The sequence below is a fragment of the Passer montanus genome, unplaced genomic scaffold (assembly GCF_014805655.1).
Source record: "Passer montanus isolate IOZ18808 unplaced genomic scaffold, ASM1480565v1 scaffold144, whole genome shotgun sequence".
NCBI classification, from domain to species: Eukaryota; Metazoa; Chordata; class Aves; order Passeriformes; family Passeridae; genus Passer; species Passer montanus.
Window position 1 is genome coordinate 716,472 of NW_024361386.1, and position 21,953 is coordinate 738,424.

Genomic DNA, 21,953 nt, shown 5'->3' on the forward strand with positions numbered 1-21,953 from the left:
TTTCAGGCCTGCAGGATCTGGGATCTCATGCCAGAGTCACTTCTCCACTCTCTGTGTCCAGGGATGAGAGGCTGCAAAGGCTGCCCAGAAAGAGATGCCCTTGCTCAGGGCAGGGAGGGATGAGCTTTCCTGGTGGAAAGGAAGATGAAACAGGCCAAGAGGAGGATGTCAGCTTCATTTCTCATCTTTGGTGTCTCCGTCCTGCTTGTCTGCAGCGTGGGGAGGGGAATGATGGAACGCTGTTTGAGTGTCCAAGGCAGCTCAGGGAATGCTTATCACTGTGCCTCATCCCACAGGGAAAGGCATATGAGAGCAGACCATGCAGTGATTCATTAAAAAGCTCTGCTTCCCCCTGTCAGAGCCTTACATGGTGTATAGCTTGCTCCTGCTGCCTTAATCCTTTGAAGATGCTGGGTCAGTTTTTCCTGTTCATCTGGCTTTAGCTGCACGTGCTTTCGGCTCATGGAACCGCCAAATTTCCCTGGGCTCTCCAAAGGGGCAAAAGCAAGGCTTTAATTTATCTCTGTTTCATTCTTTATTTATAGAGGGAGCAACAAAAGTGGAAAAGGAGTCGCTGCCTTTTCCCATCCAGCCCCACACATGCCCACACACTCGTGTTTACTCTCTCGAGGGTTCCCAGCAGGCAGCTCTGGGATTTCGTGCTGCAGCAGTCAGGAATATTTTCCCTGGGTTTTGAGGCAGTGAGGGGGAAGGCTCCCGAGCCCCCCTCCGAGTTCTGGCAGCGGTGCAGTTGAATGAGCTGAATAAGGGCCCTCCCCACAAGGGCTGTGCTGTGCTCACCATGGCATGTGCTCCCAGGAAGGGAGGAATCCCTGTCCAAACCCCGCACGCAGCCGGCTCCAGCCCGAGCTGCACCTCCACCTCAGTCACTGCCGGGGCTCCACTCTCACTGATTTTATCTGCTTTGCTCCGCTCGCTTCCTGCCCTGGGGCGATGTTCGCCTTTGCTGATGGGGAGCTGGGAGCGGGAGGGCTCCGGAGCGCAGAGCCCCGGCAGGAGCCTCCAGAGGGAGATGCCAGCCTGGCTCTGCCAGGAGCCTCCAGAGGGAGATGCCAGCCTGGCTTTGGTAGGAGCCTCCAGAGGGAGATGCCAGCCTGGCTCTGCCAGGAGCCTCCAGAGGGAGATGCCAGCCTGGCTCTGCCAGGAGCCTCCAGAGGGAGATGCCAGCCTGGCTTTGGTAGGAGCAGGTTCCAGAGGGAGATGCCAGCCTGGCTCCGGCAGGAGCAGCCTGGAGAATGAGAGCACGTTGCTGTGTGCAGGGGCAGCTCCAGCTCCGTGATCCCTTCTTTGCAGAAGCAGCCCCGTGTCTGGCTCATCTGGGCACAGGGGATTACCAGGAGCTGAGGACAGCTGAAGCAAAGCTCTGGTTATCAGCCCTTCCTCTGAAATGCTGTGTTTGTTTTGCTCAGTCCTTGGTCTCCCAGCACACGCTGAAGTCCAGTTTTTTCCAGACCTGGGGTTGCTGGGTGCTGCCAGAGGCAGTGTGCAGCCAGAGGGACAGACTTTGCTCAGTACTGACATTCTAGCTCATTAACTGTCTCCCACAGTTAATTTCTGTAATTTTGTACAATGCTCCTTCTCAGGGCACACAGAGTGTGTGTGCCACATGCAGCTCCTGCAGCTGGGCATCCTGGGCATCCCCTGGCATCCCCTGGGCTATGCACAGCCCAGGGAACCTGAGCTTCACCTCCAGGCTGTGCAGAGGGCTCAGCCACAGGCTCAGTAATGGACAGGGGCAGAGACAAGCACATGGGAGCTCAGCAAATCCTCCTTATCACACATCTGGAGCAGAGAAGAGGCAGGAGCCTGCCGAGATGCGAGCAGAGGGAAAGAAGGATGTGCTTGTGACACATCAGTGCGGGGTAGTGACAGCTCCTCTCACGCTGAGGAGCTTTTAGCCCCCCTCTCCTGGTGGGACCCAGCAAGTCTCCTCACACAAGCACTTGGCAAGGGGGAGCTCAGAGACCCCAGAGCCAGGAATCAAGCTGCTCCCCCAGAGCTCTGCCAATGTGCCCCCATTCACTACAGAGAGCTGAAACCACTCTGCCTGCACTTGGCTGTTTGCTGGCGCTCACACCGTGCGACTGACAGCCCAAACCATCTGCCATTGTCTCAGCTCCCTGACGGGGTGGCTTTTAAACAGGACACCCAAAAATACACTCTGGTTAGGCTTTTCAGATGAATATTCCACTTGGGGTTGAGTTTGCGTGTTCCTGCCTTGCACACACTTGTCCCAGCGAGGAGCAGCCGTGCTCGCGCTCGCCAGGAACCCCAGCACTGCCAGCAATCCCAGCTAGCTGGACACCAACCGTGCTGAGCACACATCTTGGCAAAGCTCCTCTCTGCCCTGGGTGGTGGCTCCGGGGGGTGCTGAGCAACTGCTCTGAGCACCGGGGGGTGGAGCAGCCTCCAAAACCTGACCTGGTTTATTTATGAGCTCGGTGATCCCTGCTGCACATCTCCCCACGGCTGGAGTGATGCTGGGAGCTTGGTGCTGCAGCTGCTGCCATGACAACTGGTGTCACTGCACTGTCACCTGTGAGAAACAGCTACTCACTTGTCATCCTTTAGGAAGGTTTATTAAACCAAAAATACAACAGAAGACTGAATAAAGAAAAAAGGTTAAGTGCTGGGAGAAAAATATTTTCCCTGCCATGTGCTCAGCCACACAATGGAGATGTTTTTTTCCTTTTTAACCCTTTAACCCCTCCCAAAGTTCTGTCCACCAACCCCTTCTTTGCTGTCCAGTGGTGGAGATCTCTTCCTCAAACCCTGACTGGAGGTCAGATGTCACCATGGTGCCAAGCTGGCCCTGCCAGGTGTCCCAACTCCCGCTGTCCCTTGATAACCACGTGAGGAGGTACGTAACATAAATAACTATAACATAACTATAAATCTATAAAACTTTTCTTAGCCTGTGTACATGATATTTGTCCATTAATTGTGAGAGTCAATCATCACATTACTCATCTATCACACACCCACTGCCCAAGTGCCCTGGCACTGCCTCTACCCCTCTTTCCTCTGGGCTGCCAAGCAGAACTGGAAATCATGGATTTAGCAAAGCCATTTTCACAGCCATGACTGTCAGATTTCTGCAGGCCCAGGGTGCACAGCACACAGCAGGAGCACAACACACTGGCTGCTGCAGCACCTGCAGAGAGCTGAGTGCCCCACCTCATCCCTCTCATGGGCTGGAGGGAGAAAAAGGGCCTGGAAGGTGAAGCCATGGGGCAGTGACACAGCAAAGTGTGTGCCAGGAGCCCTGCTCCTCTCACCACACACCATCTTCATTTGGAAATGTTCCAGTCTGGATCTCCTGAGGCCTTCAGGGAGCAGGAGCTGGTCCCTGGCAGGGAGAGCAGGGAGCCAGACACCTTGGCATGGGCTCAAGCTGGTGATCAGCCCTGCTTGCCTGCAGGTGGTCAGTGCTGTGCTGATGGACCTGGTGTGGCACAGAGCTCCTCCCCAGGCATGGCAAGGAAGCTGAGCAGTGCTGATTTTCCAAGGAAGTGCTGTGTGAGCTCCTGGGAATTCTGTGAACCATCCTCAGGACAGGCTCTGCCCAGAGGCTGCCAGGGAGTGCAGAGACAGGACAGACACAGCTGTCAAGGGAACCACAAACACCTCCAACAGCTCACCTAGGGACAAGAAACCCATCTCAGCACCTTCCTAGAGCAGGCTGGAGTGCCTGGCCAGCAGTTTTCACTGGGAGATGTCTCCTAACTCAGAATTTGACCTTGAGATGGGTCTGAGCCACAAGGCTTTGGGTGAGAAGTGGCGAGTGAGGAGGGCAGGTAGGCACAGAGCCCTGGCTGCCTGGCACCACCGTGGGTGCAGCTCTGTGAGGGTCACTGCCCTTGGCAGCTGCTGGTTCACCCACCCCTGGTGGCCTGGCAGCAGCAGGCTCTCACATCTGGGGGTCAGCACTGAGGGCTGAGCCAGCTGCTGTGGCTCATCCCTGCCCAGCCTGCGTGCCCCTGAAGCTGCCTGCACTCAGGGGACAGCATGTGCAAACCCTGCACCTGCCGGGGCTGCAGGGAGAGGGGGAAGCTGCCCTTTAGCAGGAGCTACAGGAGCAGGTGGGTCTGGGCTGCCTCTGCCAGCATGGGATGTCCCAGGCAGCTGCTGCACAGAGAGGCTGAAGGAGGGGCTGTGAGTCCCCACTTGAGCCACTGTGTCACCTCCCTTGGCACCCTGGGCTGACAGGGCTCCCTCTGCCTGTTCCCAGGTGCTCAGGGGATCAGCACCTTGCAAACCCTGCCTGGGTTTGAAATGTGCTCAGGCAGGTTTCACTTGCCAGAAGACTCAGGGCAGATTTGTGCCCTGGGTAATGTGGTGGGGGCGTTCAGGAAGGTGATTCTGTGCCCCTGACATCCACCCTGATGAGCTGGGTGAGCATCAGACCTTGGAAACTCGAGGGCAGAGTTTGTATCCAGGTCACAGTGGTTGGGTTGTTACTGGAGACAAGGAAATATCCAGTTCTGGTGTCAAATCACCTCTGAAGGGAATTGAATCATCTCTTTCCTGGAAGTGTCTCGCTCCCCCTGGTGAGAGGGAAGGTCCTGAGGACTTTTGATGCTCCACAAGAGGGGCTGACCCATCTCAGAGCAGGAGAGGGCTCACAGCCAAGAGCCTGGAGCAGGGCTGACTTTGAGGGACAGGGTCAAGGCCTCATCCCTTGCCACAGCCTTTCCTGCTGCTGATGTGTGCCAGTGAGGAGGAGGAGATCCAGATGGATGGGCTAAAGATGAGTTTTACATCATGGGACTCCCAGTCTGGTGTAAATCCTCCAAGAGCTTCTGGTTCTCCACCTAGTGACCTCCCTGAGATGGCAGAATGAGCAGATGGCAGCTGAGAATGTGACATGAGTCTCAGAAAATCAGGGCAACGCAAATATTTGTGATATTAGAAATAGCTGCAAAAATACAGAGCAATAGAAGACACAGTTAGAATTATAACGAGAAATGCATTCCAGAGCTGCCACGGTGCCTTAGCTTGCTTGGGAAGTTGGCATCTTGGCCTCTTCCAGAGAACAAGGAGGGACAGTGTGAAATGGAGCTGTGTGAGGAACTGTGCCCATCCCCATCTGAACATCCCTTCCTGATTTCTTCTCCCATGTAGAGGGCTCCCTTTGAAGAGAAAACCTGAGGCAGAGACCTCCCAGCTGGGCTAAGGGCATCTTGTTTGCAATGTCTGCTGCTTTTCCCTCTGTCTCACATTGAACTTCCTGGCTTTATTTGGAATAATTTGGGTTTTAAAGATCCTTTTTCTTCATGGGATGCTCATGGAGAAAATGGCAGCTTGGTACCTCTGTTTCAAAGCTCTGGAACCCTCCTGGCCCCATCACAGGGGCTGCAGACTGAAATGTGCTTGAAATACAAATACAGTGGCATGCTTGCACTGACAGTGGGCAGCAGGGAGGGGAGGGGGATTCTGCCCCTGTGCTCAGGTGAGACCCCACCTGCAGAGCTGCCCCAGCCCTGGAAGGAGCTGCAGATGCTGGAGAGAGCCCAGAGGAGGCTCCAGGATGAGCAGAGGGATGGAGCAGCTCTGCTGGGAGGAAAGGCTGGGAGAGCAGGGATTTGCCAGGAAAAAAGAAGTTTCAGGATGACCTAATTGTGGCTTTGCAGTGTCTGAAGGGAGCTACACGAGAGATGGAGAGAGACCAAGGGAACAGCTACAAGAACTATTAACACTAGCCAGTTTTTAGCAGAAATTTCATGTCTACGGTTTTTCCTTGGACTTCTAAACATTGTTCTGTGTCTCTCTCATTTATGAACTATTTTCACTGTATTATTCTGTATTTAATTGCTCCGTGTACAATCTGCCATCAAAATAATTTGAATCAATTGGTTTGGGAGGGGAGAGTTCCTTGAATTCCAGCTCATGTCAAGATGCAGACACTGTCACAATCCTACAAAACCAAATCTCTTTTCTCCCAGGCTTTAGCCCTGATTTTTTCTTGGTCATTTGGTGTGCAGCCAAGAAGGGAAGGGAACTGTCCACCACTGCAAGCCAGAGTGGTAATGCAGTTCTGTGCTTGCATTCACCAGAAAGCTGAGAATCAAACAGAGTTTGGGGCATTGTTTAGGTGGTTTAAAGAACTTTTTATCAGATCCACTGCTGCCTTGGAATGCCTGCTGCTGGACAATACCTGCCTGCTCTGCAGTGCTGCAGCCTGGCACGCAGGATGGGAGCCTGCAGGAACCCAGAGGCAGAATTGTGGGGATGGATCAGGATCTGGAGGCAGGAAAGCCAAAGGGATTGGCTGTGCAGGACACGGAGGTGGGACTGAGGCAGCAGCCAGCGAGGGGAGGGGTGGTGGGACATGCCTGACATCTTGTGTTCCTGGAGATTGCTGCTGCCAGGAGAGCGCGGGCGGCCGCTCCCGGCACGTCTGATGGCTGTCCCCATGGCCAGCATGGCATGGGGGAACACCAGGAAACCTGCTGGCTGTCCTCTGTGCTACAACCCCACTGCTGACTGTCCCCATCTCTCTGTGACACCACCTCTGGCTGTCCCCACTGCTGACTGTCCCCATTGCTCACTGTCCCCCACCTCTGACTGACCCCACTGTGTCCCCATTTCTGACTGACCCTACCTTTGACTGTCCCCACTGCTGACAGACCCCATTGCTCACTGTCTCCATTACTGAATGACCCCTCTGCTGACTGTCCCCACCTCTGTCTCCACCTCTGACTGACCCCATTGCTGACTGACCCCATTGCTCACTGTCCCCATCTCTGACTGACTCCACTCTGTCCCCATTTCTGGCTGTCCCCACCTCTGACTGCCCCCACTCTGTCCCCACTGCTCACTGTCCCCATTTCTGACTGGCAGCTCTCTTTCCAAGCTGGAATGCCTTGTCCCCCAGGCTGCCCATGCTGCCAGCTCAGCTCAGCTGTCACTTCAGGGACCTCAGTGGCTCTGACTGAGGGCAGCCCCTCAGTCCCTCTCAGCCTGTGGTTTCCCCTGCACCAAACCCTTCCCTGCTGGGAGCAAGCCCACCGTGCTGCAGTGAGGTGAGGCCAGGCTGCAGCGTGCCAGCCAAGGCTCCCCTGTGAGCACAGCTCTGTCTGCCCCAGAACACGAGCACTGGGGCCCTGCCAGCCCCACTGCCCCTTCTTCTTGCCCCACACACCACCCAGGAGGAGCATGTTTGCTTCTGTCGAGTTTTTCTGCATCCTGTCTCATTTTTCCTCCTCATCATTCTCCCTAGGGAATCACTTAGCACATTCTTTGCTGGCATTTTTGTCACTCGCTTGCACCTTTGAGCACACACACACACACAAAAACACACACTCAAATCAGGGTTAGTAATAAATAAAACTATTCCTTTCAAAACAGAAACTCATTCTTGTCAAGATTCCCATCTATAAATACCTCTGAAAAGGACAAGAAAGTTTAGCTTGGCATGAAAATGTGGGTACCATGAGGAATGCCATTTTTCAGTGCTACCAGAAGGGGCCCTGCAATAGCTGCATGCCATGGACACAAATCTCCTGCCTGGAATACGTGCCTCTCCTGTGCCTGGCTGTGCTCTCTGACCTATACATTGGGCATGCCTGGGAAGAAAAAGTCTGCAGAAAGCTGCAGGGAGCTCCAGGCAGTCTGACTGGACAGGCAATAGTTCACAAATTCCAGAAAAAAATGCCTTCTACAATGAGGTAACAAGAATAGGAGTCAGACCATGACAAGGGACACCCCCATGCAGAGGAATTTACCCTCTCAGGAGGAATTTACCATCTCAGGAGATGGAGAGGAAGCAGGCCAAGAAGTGACTTGCTGGGGAGGGACTTCCCTGAGCAGGTTCCCTGAGCCTCTGTGCCAGCCTCTGCTCTCTCTCCTAAAGCATTCTCCAGCTGGAGGTGCCCCCAGAACCCGGTGCCCCTACCCATCTGCAGTGCCACGTGTTGCTCTTGGCTGGTTTTTGATCTGCCCTCCAGCAGCCTTCTCCACAGGACCTTGCACCTTTGGTGGAATTTCCTGCTCTCCACAGATGGATTCATCCCTCCCTACAGCACATCCCACCTCTCAGAGCCCTCCCCAGCCCTGCTCCCACACCCTGCAGGGCCGGGCTGGAGGGCTCAACAACGCAATGCAAATAGTTCAGAAAGGAGAGAGACATGGAACAATGTTTAGAAGTCCAAGGAAAAACTGTAGACATGACATTTGAGCTAAAATGGACACGTCTGGCTGCTGTGGCTGTGCTTGTGAAGGGCCAGTGCCTGCCTGACTGGCTGATACAGCTTCCACAGGCACCCCAAACCATGTGTGAGCAGCAGGAGTTCACCCAGCTTTGCTTCTCCAGAGGACTCACCCTTCCCAGGTGCCTGCCCCGGTGCCCGTGTGTCTCTGGCACACCTCGGGGGCAGAAAGCAGACACCAGACTGGTGTCTGTGGTAGCAGAACAGCCCCTCCTCCCTCTTATCACCTCTAGGGAACAGCCCCATCTGTGGGGGCTGCTGATAGTGAGGTCCTTAGGTCAGGCCATTTCTGAATAAAGCCCCCTATCTTGGCTCAAAATCCTTTCCCATTCTGGGCTCTGAAGCCACGTCTGGAGAGTCTGAGCACTCTGGGCAGGAGACACATTTGGCTAATCTCTGGCTGTGGCTGGCTGCTCAGAGCACAGCTGACACCTGTCAAAGTGATAGCAGAGGTGGCTTCCCAAAGAGTCCTGTCCTCCAAACCCTCCCAGGCTCACGGCAAGTAGGAGCCAGCAGCCCTTAGCCCTTATCTCCCAGCTCTGCTGAGAGGAACCTGAGGTGTGTGAAGGCAGCTTTATCTCCCAAAGTGACAAAACAGCTCCAATAAATAAGCTACCGGGCTGGGGAAGGTCCCAGATGTGTTTCTGGGACGTGTTTTGAAGCAGCACAGCTCAGGGCTGAGCTGGGAGGAGCTGATGGAGGAGAGGAGTGCACTGCCAGTGCCACCCTTCCTCACTGCCCACAGAGGACCAGGGCACAGAGCCAACGCAGCCCCTTGGAGCAGGGTGGCACAGGCTCATCCAGAAGATGTTGGTCAGGATGATGAGCCTGGAGGGGTCACCCAGACAACTCTCCCCAGTTTCCTTTTTGGTCAAACCCCGTCTGCTCCTCCTGTCCTGAGCATGAGGAGCAGCCAGGTGTCCCATCAGAGGGAGAGGCTCCACCACACACCTCTGGACAGGGATGTGGGCTTGCTGAGCTGCTCTCCAGGCCCTGCACTGGGAGGGTGATGAACAGCCCGCAGAGGAATCCAACCACAGAGGACGGGCAGTACCCTACCAGAGCCGTCATCTCCCTCTTTTAGCTCTTCCCAGCTGCTTCCCTCCTTCTCCTGTACGAGGGAAACTGGTGACCAGAGCCCCAGGGTCAGGGCCATGCTCAGAGGAGCAGGCAGTCCTGCCATGTCCTGATTATGTCATTGGAAGCCAGAAAGAAAACCAGGTTTTTAGCATTTTTTCCCCAAATGTCATTTCCATTAGGTCGTCTGTTTCAGCCAATTTAAGCTCTCAGCAGAATTCCCACCAAATTTTATATCGACTATTTTAGGGCAGGGCTTAAAAAAGTGAAAGAGTTTGACTAATTTTAAACCCAGTGTTCCCGAGGGACACTTAACAAAACACACAATGTCTAAAAACCTTTGGAGTTTCAAGGAGTTCAAAATAACATTCCAGAAGGGATCTTTAGAAAAATGTTCCTGCACCGGTCCTGTTCCCGCCGCTGGGCTGGGCCCACTCCCTTTAATATCCCACATTTGTTTTCCATTTAGCTATCAAACCTACATTAAAATAAAATCTCAGAGTAAATGAAATCGAGCTAACCTGCCTCCTTTCATTTCCAGAATATTTAAGGCACATTAAAGGAGCAGAGCCTGTCTGTTTTCATTGCCAGGGGGGTCAGGTAGCTCAGGAGCTGAGCCCGGGCTGAGCACACCTTTGCTTTCCCTCATCCCAAACCCTCATGCTCTGCACCAACAGCCCTGAAACCACTCCAGGACAGAAGTTCTGGGGCTGTGAGATGGAGGCAGCCCAGCTGCCACTCGCTGGGAATCCATAAATCTCATTTTACACTAATCCAAGGGCTCTGTGAAGCTCCCTCTGTACCTTTTGTCTGGAGGAACTGGATGTGTTTAGAGATGGTTTTATTAAAAGAGGCTTGGAAGGAGTTATTTAAATCACCCTGCTTGGCATCCTGACAAAATTACCTGTGCTGAGCCCAAAATAAAAGCACACTGAGGCTTACAGAATCCCATACCTTATATAAATATCAAAAAACTTCCCTCACCTGACAAAAAAATACGTGTTTATTTATTACTGCTCCCCTCCCTCACTCTTCCCCCTTTCTCACCCCTTTGCCCGGGCTGCCCCGTGGCAGGGCTGGTCCCCAGCTCAGTGGCAGGTGGATTGTTTGGGGTTCACACCTGAAATTCCATGTGGGAATGAGCCTCATCTTTGTACAACACCACCAGCACCCCTCTGGTGGTGGCAGCCCTTTGAAAGTCATTTTATTTTGTCTTGATCTGTGTGGTGGGGAGTGATAGTGACAGTGTGAGATCTTTGGGAAGGAAGATTTATTTTAGTTTATTTCTAGTTTTATTTTATTTTTCCTACATTGATTTTGGTTTATTCCTAGTTTTATTTTATTATTCCTAAATTTATTTGAGTTTATTCCTAGTTTTATTTTATTTTTCCTAAATTTATTTGAGTTTATTCCTAGTTTTATTTTATTTTTCCTAAATTTATTTGAGTTTATTCCTAGTTTTATTTTATTTTTCCTACATTTCTTTTAGTTTATTTCTAGTGTTCAAAGTATGGATGCCCTTTGACTCAAAGATTTAATTTTTAGCAGCTTCTTTTTTTATAGATATAAAAGAAATAAAAATTAAGAATTAGTATGAGTCAACATCTGCCCAGAGAGCATTTGCTAAAATATTAACTGTACAAGTAGCTGGATACAAAGATTTCCCTCTTTCCATGAACAGCAGACAACATTTCTTTTTGTCAGCAAAGATATTTCAGATTTATTGAAGCATAGTAGGATAGTCTGTGTCCCAAACATACAAACAAAACTATAAATAGTTCAGGAAGATAAGAAAAGTATCTTACGTAAATACGCAGCCTAAAATGAATCCAGAATCCAGGAATCCTTCCTTGCTCCCCACTATATTTAACATTTCCAGATGTGTCTGGATGACCAGTTTGGGATTTGAGGCCCACTCCTTAGAGACAATAAATTGGAATAAATGTCTTATATAAATAAATAAATAAACAAATCTACTTTTCTGCAGTTGTCCCTGTCCTGAACAAGCATTTGCTATTTCACAACAGAGATGGTTTTCACTGGATTTTGCCTGTCCTGTAGATCATTGCCAGGCAGTTTCCTTTTCTTACTGTGGCTTCCAACTCTTTTATCCCTTGGACCACCTGGTCCTGTGGTCTTCACCCTGACCAGACTCAGATGTTGCAGTGGACCAAGGGCCTCAGTGATCTTCACATTGTCAGTGATTTTGGTCAGGAAAAAATGTCACACCGTGCAGTCTGTGACACGAGATGACAGCTGAACTCCACATCTGATTTTTAATGCAATTTTAGCACAGTCAGGAAGGATGAATGCAGCTCTCACAGAGCTCACAGCAGAGCAGGGGCTAAAGGCATCCCCTGCTTGTTCCATCACTGTCACTCCCACCTGCACAGGGAGGAACCACATCCCACAGCCAGCATGGATTCTCTGCACTCCTCAGAGTCTCTTCCTTCTCAGCCAGAGATGTGAGGCTCTGAAAAATCCCTTAGCACTTTCAAGGAAAATAAAAAAGAAAAAAATAGCTAATTTCTAAAAAATAAGTTTGTAAGAAATGAGAGATGATAAAACAGGCACATTTGGCTCGTTTTCCCTCAGAACTGGAAGGCTTTTCAGAGCAATGTGCACAATGATTTAATCTCCAGGAGTTTCCCCTTCATCTGCTTTAGAGTGGCAGGTCTGTGTTTACACAGCACCTCAGGGACCTGCCCAAAGAGCTTCCCTGTGTGTTCCCAAGCCAGCAGCAGGCAGCTCCTGTCCCCAGTGCTGTGATATTTTCTGGTTGCAGAGCTCAACTCACAGCCCGTGTTTGTACTGCTCGGGCTCTAGCAGCACCTCTATTTCTCATCAGTCAGAAAAAAAACCAAACATAAACACTACAAGGTTATATACAGCACCGATTTCTATTTTTGTCATCTTTAAAATAGTAGGTGAGTCCTGTAGTTCTATCCAAGTTGGCCCAATTCCTCTTTTTGTTTGTTTGGGGTTTAATTATCTTGGAAGAAACGTGCTGGTGATTTTGGGTCTCTGCTGCAGTGCTGTGACCAAGTCTGTGCTCACGTTATTCATCTCCAAGTCTGTGTTTTGCAAAGTTTGGCACCTCCATGCCCCTCCCCACCAGGGAGAATTTCAAAATCTCTGCTTTTTCTCCTCCTGGAGTAGCACAGCCCGAGGGGAGCTTGGGCAGGCTGCTGGAAGTGGGGCAAAGCATCCGCTCTTCACAGCAGCACTGCTCCTGAGCAGACAGGGACTGGTGCAGGGAGACAGCAAAAAAAAGGCTTGTGAGGGGGATTTTGGCATCAAAAGGCCAGTGCCCTGTGGAGAACTGTGGGGGGAATGGGTCCTGGGGAAGCTGGCAGCTCCCGGGCTGGAAAGGCAGATGCTGAACAGAGCTGTGCATGAGCAGAGCTCACAGCGAGCCAAGGTGCAGGACAGTAGCAGCCTGGAACTTTATAAATAAACAGCCCATGCAGATGGCAACAGGCAGATTCCTGCTCCTGCCCCAGGCTGTGCAGGATGAGGTGATCCCCAAGGCTGCTGTGTGCTGTAAGCGCTGCTGGGTGCCCTCACCACAGCTCGCTGTGCTCCTGAGCGGGCAGAGCCCTGCAGAAGTGCAGATTCTCTGGTTTTCAGCATTCTGTAATGGGTTTGGGCTGGAGCAGGTCTGTGTGTGCGAGGGAGTGGCTCCTGTTCTGCCCAAAGCACCATGGCCATGCTCATGTATTCTGCCAGAGCTGGGCTGAGGGAACACTGAGGAACAGCAGTGAAAGCTCTGGGTCAGGTATGAGGGCTAAACAGGGGAAGGGCAGGGCACTCAAAGCATCAGTGATGGGACCAACATCTCCATGAGAACAGGGCCCAGGGTGAGCAGAAGAAAGCCCTGTCCTGAGAGCAGCAGGTGGGATCAGTGTCTGTGCATCCCCGTGCCTGAGGCACTCAGCTGAGTCCAGAGGTCACCTGGGTGGGGAGGGCTGGCAGTGCTGCGTGCACAGTCCTCCAGGAATCTGACAGTTTGAGTGAAATTTGGGATCCATCTGCACCCTCTTCCATGGCCAAGGCAGGCAAGCAATGGCACAAGATTCAGCGAAATAATGCATCTAATCCGCCTGAGTAATGCTAATGCAAGCCTCTTGATTAGTGTTTAGAAACCAGGCAAACAATTGATTTAAAATAATTGGTAAATTATGATTAAATAAAAACATTTATACAAAAGAGTTTGTCATTGATATGGTTAAATAAATATTTGTAGAAGTAACTTATACTTGGCCCTGTGCCTGGGCGATGAGCTCTCTTGGGCTGGCTGTGGTTTCATTTTAATAAAGACCAGAAGGCATTCCAGGAATACATAATGCTCCCAGCCCATCCGATGTATATCTGGGGCTTTAGCTCTGCTCGCCACTAACCCAGGCCCAGCTTTGCTTTGTATCCCTCACTAGTGCTTGTCCCTCCCCAAAACACTCTCCCTGTTTGGGGCTGAGCCACCGAAGCTGTGGCTGAGCCCAGGTGGGGATGCAGGTGGGAGCATCAGCGTGGTGGGAGCAGAGGTGGGGCCCTGCAGGCTGCCCTGTGGGGAAGCCTCGAGCTCTGGAGCTGCTGCAGGGCTTAGAGCAACACAGCCCTTATCAGGCCCTGCTCTGTGGGAGATTTCCAAGAGCTTTACAGAGGGGTTAGCCTCATTATGGCCAGTTGGAGATAAGGGGGCCGAAGAGAGACGTGACTTGCCCGAAGTCCTGCTGGGGAGGGAACAGAAGCCAGGTCACCCCTGGCCAGGCCCTGTGGAGCCTCCTTGGCTCTCGGGGTGCTGCAGACTCGTCCCACCCAGCTCCACAGGCTGGCAGTGTCTGCACTGCCTGGGATCCAGCCGCTCCATGGACCAAAGGGATCTGTGCAGCCCCTCTGGCACTGCGCTGCCAGGGAGCTCTGGAAACACCCACAGAGTGAAGGGTGAGGGGGCACAGATCAGGAAAATTGGTTATCAGGGGTCTGGGGGTGGTACTGGCACTGCCATGGCTTCTGCCTCTCATTTCCAGGCAGCCACCAGTGCTTGGAGGAGCCAGGCCAGGCACAGAGCCCTTCCTGCCTGCTCTGGCCACCCAGAAAGCAGCCAAGGGCTCATCGCTGCTACAAAACACACCAGGCTTGGCCTCACACGTCCCTCACTGCCCTCAGCACTGGTCATGCAGCTGCTCTCACCGGTCCAGCTGGCTGGGGAGTCCTGCTCCAAGGGACATCACCCCTGGCCCAGCCTCACCCTCCTCACGCTCTGGCACAGGCTCCTGAGCCTGGGGGCGAGGGCTGCCCGGAGCGGGGACACATTTGGCTGGCAGTGAAGGCAGGAGAGCCACTGGACAGCACTCAGAGGCATCCAGCAGCACAGCCTGGGGGTGGGAAGGCGTGCTTGGACCCTGGCTGGGGTGAGCAGTGGGGCTGGTTACAAGAGGAGGGACACAGGCAGCTCTAGGCTTGGTTTGCACCATGCATGAGGCTCTGGCGAGGTGAAGGGAGGAAGTTCCTGCTTTGCTGGGCTGCAGCATTTGAGGCTTGCCCCAGGCACCCCTGGAAGGGGAGCTCAGCACCTGGGAGCATCCTGCTGGTGGCTGAGACATCAGAACAGCCGTGGGTGTGAGAGAAGTCCCTTGGAGGGAGTAAGTCACCAGTTCCATTGGGAAACCATCCCCAGAATGTCATCTCCAGTGGATTAAAATAGGAATTTGCCTGCCCCAGCTGTGAGACACAGAAATTCACAGTCCCACTGACTGTACACCCCCCTCAGTTGTGCCCACAGGGAATTCACAGAGCTTTTCCCCAGTTCTCCTCCTCACAGGGACAGGGGAGCAGGCTCTGCACTGCCTGTGATCCACACCAGGGCCACGCTCAGGGCACGCAGCGCTGCTGTGCTGGACCTCCCAGCAAGGCCAGAGCCCTGACCTTGGTGTCCCACCAGAGTCATGAGTCAGGAGGCAGCTACTGGGATCTCCCACCCCACAGCCCATGGCTCTGGACAGCACGGGCTGTGTCTGGCCCTTCCCTCTACTCTGCGTGGGACAGAGGAGGTCCCTGAGTGCCTTGAGCTCCTGCCAGCACAGCCCACTTGACCTGAGCACTGTGCTGCAGCCCCACAGAGAGCATCACCCCTCCCTCTGACCTCCCTCAAACCAGCCTCAGAGCCTGAGCCTTTAACTCTTCCTTCACCTGCTCTGATCCCCTCTGCCCTCCTGGAGCTGATGGAGAGGCTGCTGAAGGAGTGACAGGAGTGACAATCTGCCCAGAGCCGGGCAGTCAGGACAAATGCCAGTGCAGCCAGGGTCCCTGCAGGCTGGAGCACACGGGGAGGAGCAGGCAGGGCCATGGGACACGGGACATGGGACACAGGACAAGGGACATGGGCCATGGACAGCCTCCAGGGCAGTGCCCGGCTGTGGCAGCTCTCCACACTCACTGCACATCCCTGCTCGGTAAACACAACAGCCAGAGTTTCACAATCAAATATTTATGCTAGTAAAAAACATTTTACATAATCTTTAAACAGCTATGTCATCTCCCTTATATTCATTCTCTGATCTCCCTGTTTTCAGTCGGGATTGGAGAATTTAGTGTATTTACAAAGAAATAAATATTATGGTGAAAACATCAAGCAGCTTAATAGTAGCTTTAGCAAAGTGCAGAAGTATTTTTGTGTTCATGTTGTCAATTGCATAATATCTTCTGGACCTTCATAAATTGAGGAACCTTGCATGGGTGCTTGCAGCACTGTGATAAATAGTTCACAGCTCCAATTCAAGCAAGGCTGGCTGCTGGCAGAACAGGAAGGGCTCATGACATCTCTGCCATAAACTTCAGCCCTGAAGATCTGTGGGGAGATAAGGAGGGGACAGACCACTTAAAATCTGGCAGACAGTGGCAAATTCAGGGTATTTCAGAGTATTTCAGGGTATTTCAGGATATTTCAGGGTGTTTCAGGATATTTCAGGGTATTTCAGGGTATTCCAGGGTATTTCCAGCCCTCCAGCTCTGTGGGGAGATAAGGAGGGGACAGACCACTTAAAATCTGGCAGACAGTGGCAAATTCAGGGTATTTCAGAGTATTTCAGGGTATTTCAGGCTATTTCAGAGTATTTCAGGGCATTTCAGGGTATTTCAGGGTATTTCAGGGTATTCCAGGGGATTTCAGGGTATTTCAGGGTATTCCAGGGGATTTCAGGGTATTTCAGGGTATTCCAGGGTATTTCAGGGTATTTCAGAGTATTTCAGGGTATTTCAGGCTATTTCAGAGTATTTCAGGGCATTTCAGGGTATTTCAGGGTATTTCAGGGCATTTCAGGGCATTTCAGGTTATTCCAGGGTATTTCAGGGTATTCAGCCTTCAGTGGAATGCTGCTGTGATGGTGCTTAGCAGGTGGGACTGGACCACCCCTGCTCCCAGCTCCCTGACCATGCTCTGGGCATGTCCTGGGCTAGGACACAGCCAGGATCTTTCTGAGCTAGTCCCTAGAGGCCAGCTCTGCTTCACAGTGGCAGAGGCACTGCTGCCTCACCAGCTCCAGCTCAGAAAGCCTCTGTTTGTCCCAGGTCGTGGAGAGGAATATCTTGACTGTTTGCCATGTGAAAGCCCCAGCTCTTTTCTGTGCAATTTACCCACAGGTGAGACCCCCAGGCCTCAGGCATGCCAAGAGAAGATAATTTCTCTCAGGTTCCTGAAGGCCATGAGGAGCTGGAGCTTTGCTGGTGCAGTCTCAGAGCAGGAGGTTCATGTCTGCCCTGAATTCAGATCCACTAATGGTCAGTTCAGTGAAAATTCCTTCTCAGGGAAAGATTTCTTCTTCCATTACCACAATGATGACATCCTGGCTGTAGGCCTCTTCAAAGGATTGAGTTCCTTGTGAGTCTTGGCTGCTGGTTTCCCTGTGCCCTTGTCTACTGCTCCATACTCTGTACTGGGTATGAATGGAGGAATGCACTCCTCCTGAGCAACATATTTGTAAAACCAACTTTTTCCAGCCTTCCCACCCCTTCAGGGCTCAGAGTTATGCCAGCCTGGGGACATTGAGCATGGAGCTGTGTGCCAGTACAGCTGTCCCTCCCCAGGGGACCTTGGACACCAACAGCTGCACAAGCACACAGCAAATTATCACTGCTCTGCACACGGGATGGGGGAGTCAGGGCTGGGGGCTCAGACCATCAGATCTGCCTTTCCAAAACATGCTGGGAGGATTCAAGAAATAAGGCCATGGCAAGTGGGGTCTTTTCCCAATGGAGCTGCCAGGTGCAAATCAAAAATCAAAATCAAAAGAAATCAAAGGCAAAGCAGTCTCATTCCCACAGGAGAGGACAATCTGAGCAGACATGGCTGGCAGAACACCAGGTTTGGGGAAACTCCCCTTCTCTGGCACAGACATGTCACACACTGACCCCTCCAAGTCCCCACAGGGCTTTCACTGGAACTTCAGCTCAATTTGTTCTTTTTCCCATGGTGGCAAATCTACATACAAACAAACAATCTGCTTTAAAATAATTCAGTCCCATAAACAATAGGGTGTGTTGGAAGATTAGAAGGGATGGCTTCCTGGGATCTGGTGAGCAACTCAGAGCTGATATCCTTATGACTCTGGGGTGTGACTTCTCAGTTCAAAGGAATTCCCTGCCATGACTAATTTATTCTGGCATTTAAGGCTCAATTCCACTCAGTGCAGTCGAGATGACCTCGTTTTCAAGGGAACAGGGAATGGGAATGGGAATGGAAATGGGAATGGGAATGGGAATGGGAATGGGAAGCAGCCAAGGTCTCTGCAGGGACCTGTGTGCCTGTGTCACCTTCCAGAGAAAGGTGGTGCTGAGCCCTTTTCAGAGCTGAACAGTAGTGCAGACACAGCCAAGACACCAGGGCTGGGCAATGTCAGCTCTGGAAACTCATGAGTTTGTGGGAGGATAAATATTTCTGGGCTACCTAAAGCAGGCAGCAGCCAGGCAAATGTCTCAGTGTCTGTGGTGGCATCTCAGCCCTGTCCCTGCCTCTGAGGTTTAGGAGAGACAACTTTCCTGTTTCCTGAGGACACCAAGAGAGTGGCAGGGCTGACTCTCACAAAAGGACCATCACAGGGAAACACCAGCTCAGGACTGTGAGTTCAGCATTTGAGCAATTTACTGAGATGAGTCAACAAATTAGAGCTTGTTATAGGCGGTGTCACCTCCTAAGAAAGATGTGTCTGCATCCCCCACTGGTATCCCAGGAAAAGGAAAAGGAAAAGGAAAAGGAAAAGGAAAAGGAAAAGGAAAAGGAAAAGGAAAAGGAAAAGGAAAAGGAAAAGGAAAAGGAAAAGGAAAAGGAAAAGGAAAAGGTTCTGTGCTTCTATCCCATGGACTACATGAGGGTGAGACACCCCATGATTTCTCTGCTGCATTGGGACTCTGATGAATCAGAGCCTCTGGGGAGATGAGTGTAGAAGCCCTGAAATTCCTATCCCCAACCCGAACTGTTCAGAGTACTTCCCAGAAATCATGGGATTAAAATAAAGTAAAATTAAAAATTAAAAAAAAAATCCCAACAAAACTTCAAACCAGTCCTGAAGTATTTTAATGACCTAGAGGGAATTTAGGCAGCTTCTAGGTGAGCCCCACACATCGGGGAAGCTGAGATCTGTCCTTGACTTAGCTTGGCTTGTGCTACTTGCATTACACAGTAAGAGGTGCCAGCAGATCACCCACTCAAGTGAACCAGATGTGGGCTTGGGGAAGGGGAGCCTCACAGGGTCTGTGTCTCTTTATTTTGTGTGTTTGCAATCTGCTCCTCTCCTCTGAGAGCATGTTTGCTGTGTGGGGAGGGACCCTCCACTACAACAGCATCCTCAGCCTCCGTGGGACCGCTGGCACAGGGAACCTGGAGCCAAGGCTCAGCCCTGCCTGACATGTCCTGTGTCTGTGTGCCAAGGCTCAGCTCTGCCTCACAAATCCCGTGTCTGTGTGCTCTGTGTGCCCATGTCTCGTGTCCCTGTGCCCAGGCTCAGCCCTGCCTGGCATGTCCCGTAGCCTCCCTGTGCCACACAGAGGGCACCATCCGGGAGCATCTCAGGTGGATAATCCCTGGGTAAAGGAGCGCGCAGAGCAGCTCGGCTCTGGGCACACCTGTGCGACACCAGGGACACCCAGGTGACACCTGAGCAGCCCCGTGCCCACCCCTGACCCGTGCGGGCAGTCCTGTGCGCCCCTGGCCGGGAGCGCATCCAAGGCAGCGCTCAGGTGGAACGACCTTCCCAAAGCCATCCTCTGGCCCCAGCCCCTCCCTCACCCTCGGGAACTGAGCCCCCCAGCCCCAGAGAGGCGCGGGACCCGTGTCCCACCACGCTGCAAAGAGTTAAGCCCTGGCTCTGTTGATATTTCCAGCGGCTCCCAAAGCCGGCGGAGACGGGGAGCGCCCGGATTGGCTGCGTACGGCCGGTAGTAATTAGGATCAGATATCAAACTTCTGTCTTTGCTAAGACCCTTTCCGATAGTCGCTGCTCCCCGCTAGACGATGACATCAGCCAGGACACCCAGCTGCTGGTAGTAAACTCGGGCGGGAGGAGGCTCCCGCTGGCTCCACGTTAATTAGTCCAGCACAGCACAGGGGGAGCAGTCGGTGTCTGTGCAGGGTCACTGCTGGATGGGACCAAATCTTACAAAGCCACTTGCTGCTCCTTGCCAGCCGGCTGTAAAAGCACCCCGAGCGTCCAGGAGAGCTGGATGAATCCTGAGCCACGGTTTGGTCGGCTTTTCCCTGTGGAGGAAGTTAATGGTTTAAGTGAGGGGCGGCTGGATCTGGTGCCCGAGTCACCATGACTCTCCTGGGGTCTGAGCACTCCTTGCTGATTCGGAGCAAGTTCAGATCAGGTAGGGAAAACCTTGAGATTTCTCTTAAAACTTCTCTCTCTGTCAAGCCGTAAGCACAGACTGTTTTGCATTAAATGTTCGGAAGCAGCATGTGAGCAAAAGACTCGAGGGGTTGTCACGGCTTTGCTCTTACAGAGGCTGTTCCACAAGTGGAGAGACTCATCTTCCTTCCTCCCTCTTGCTTTTTTTCCTCCTGGTTTTTCACTGTCTTTGATTTATGTCTGCGGTTTATTTCGGTAAAGCTGCAGCTCCCGGTTCTCCTGCTCTGGCCCTGCTGAGAAGGCTTTGGGCAGGAAGCCAAAAGGGCATCTGGGATAAACAAGGTGCCTAATGCTGTCCGTATATTCCAGGTGCTCTTGTGGGTCTGGGTGGGATAACCACGGAAAGGACGGGCCTGACACCCTCTCTGACAGGCAGGCAGCCGAGCCTGTTCCGTTAACTTGTGACTAATTGGAGAAAAATGAATTTGAAGAAATGCGTCATTTTTAGAAGTAAAAATAACAAATGGAACATGAAAAGTATTTAAAGTGACATCATCAGAGAAATAAAACCAGAGGCGCACAATTGATTGCCGCTCGCGGAGGGCTTGCAGTAAAACATGCCTCCAGCTCGTGAGGCAGGGGAAGCACCAGGCAGGGGCTTCTCCAGGGACAGGCACTGAGTGAAGGTGAGTGAAGGTGAACTATGGGACAGCCGCTTCTAGAGCAGCCCCTCTGCTGGATGTTCATGCCTTTAGTCACTGGCTGCATCTACAGTAAGTATGCTCTCCTTGGGACCGGGTGTCTTGACTTGTTGTTTTGTAAACTTCAACAGTAACGCCAAAAAAAACAAAAAAAAATTGTTCTCAAGGTGCTTTCTCTGACCTTCCCAGAGGTGAAGTCCTCCCTGGGAATATTATCTGTGAGGATGTGCAGATAAATCAGCTGCGTGTGCTGTACGGATGCTTTAAATGCGGACAGGGCAGTCACGTTGGAGCATGCACCCGCTCTGGCATGTCACCCACGCCGTGTGTGTTTCTGCCTCCTTACTCATTGTAGATAATGAAATGGGAGATTTATGGCACTGATGGGAGACATGAGTGCTGTTATCGGGATCTCTTAGATAGCTGGGTGGTCAACTTAAACTTTGTTTTCTCAGCAAATACAAAGTTGGCAATTGGTTGAAAACCCCAGAGTGTGTGTGCAAACACAAGTGTCCTAGTCTGGCTGAATTATACAAAGCCTTGGTCCAGGTCTTTGGTGTGGTTTCCATATCGCTCTGATCTTACATTTCATTAGATTAAGTCATTCCTTAAATTTTGTTGGTATATTATGGTACACTGCTGTTCATTTGAAAAAAATCTCAGTCTGTAACAATTCCTCCAGCATGTACAAAGCAACACTGCCACCTCCCTGAGGAGCGGAGGACGGGCTGTGCATTGTCCCTGCATTCTTTTCAAATGAACCAGGATTGTTTTTAAGGCTCATTTCTGGTTTATTTGTAAGCTGGCTTTATTATGGAACCAACAGCGGGCTCTCTAAACATATTTTTCAAATGATTCTCCAGGAAAAGTAAACTTTGTGGGTCTTTGCATCCATAAATTCTCGTGCCTTTCAGCATTTCTAGGACAGTTAATTTGTGGGGCATTCTTTGGTTCATGATTTATTCCCACAACTGCTATCCCTTGCTATGGCCTGGTGAAAGGCAGCCTTCCCATTTGACATGGATTTCTCTGCCTGTTGATTTTGTTGGAGCTGGGCTCCCCAACATCCCAAATGAGTGTCTGCACCTCGCTGTCCCCAAGGC

At 51.9% G+C, this 21,953-nt stretch overlaps 1 protein-coding gene across 9 annotated transcripts in view; it reads left to right on the plus strand.

The window, feature by feature from the left end:
• Positions 1-19,772: 19,772 nt before the first annotated feature.
• MYOCD (myocardin) overlaps positions 19,773-21,953 on the plus strand; it is a 33,322-nt gene continuing 31,141 nt past the window's right edge. For 2 of the 9 annotated variants that reach the window (XM_039700784.1, XM_039700785.1), the window contains exon 1: positions 20,787-20,922. In XM_039700784.1, coding sequence (XP_039556718.1) covers positions 20,853-20,922 — 70 coding nt within the window. In that variant the 5' untranslated portion in view covers positions 20,787-20,852. Of the gene's footprint in view, positions 20,169-20,742; positions 20,923-21,953 lie in introns of those variants that run through there. The other 7 variants (XM_039700786.1, XM_039700790.1, XM_039700793.1 and 4 more) reach the window with 7 other exon arrangements.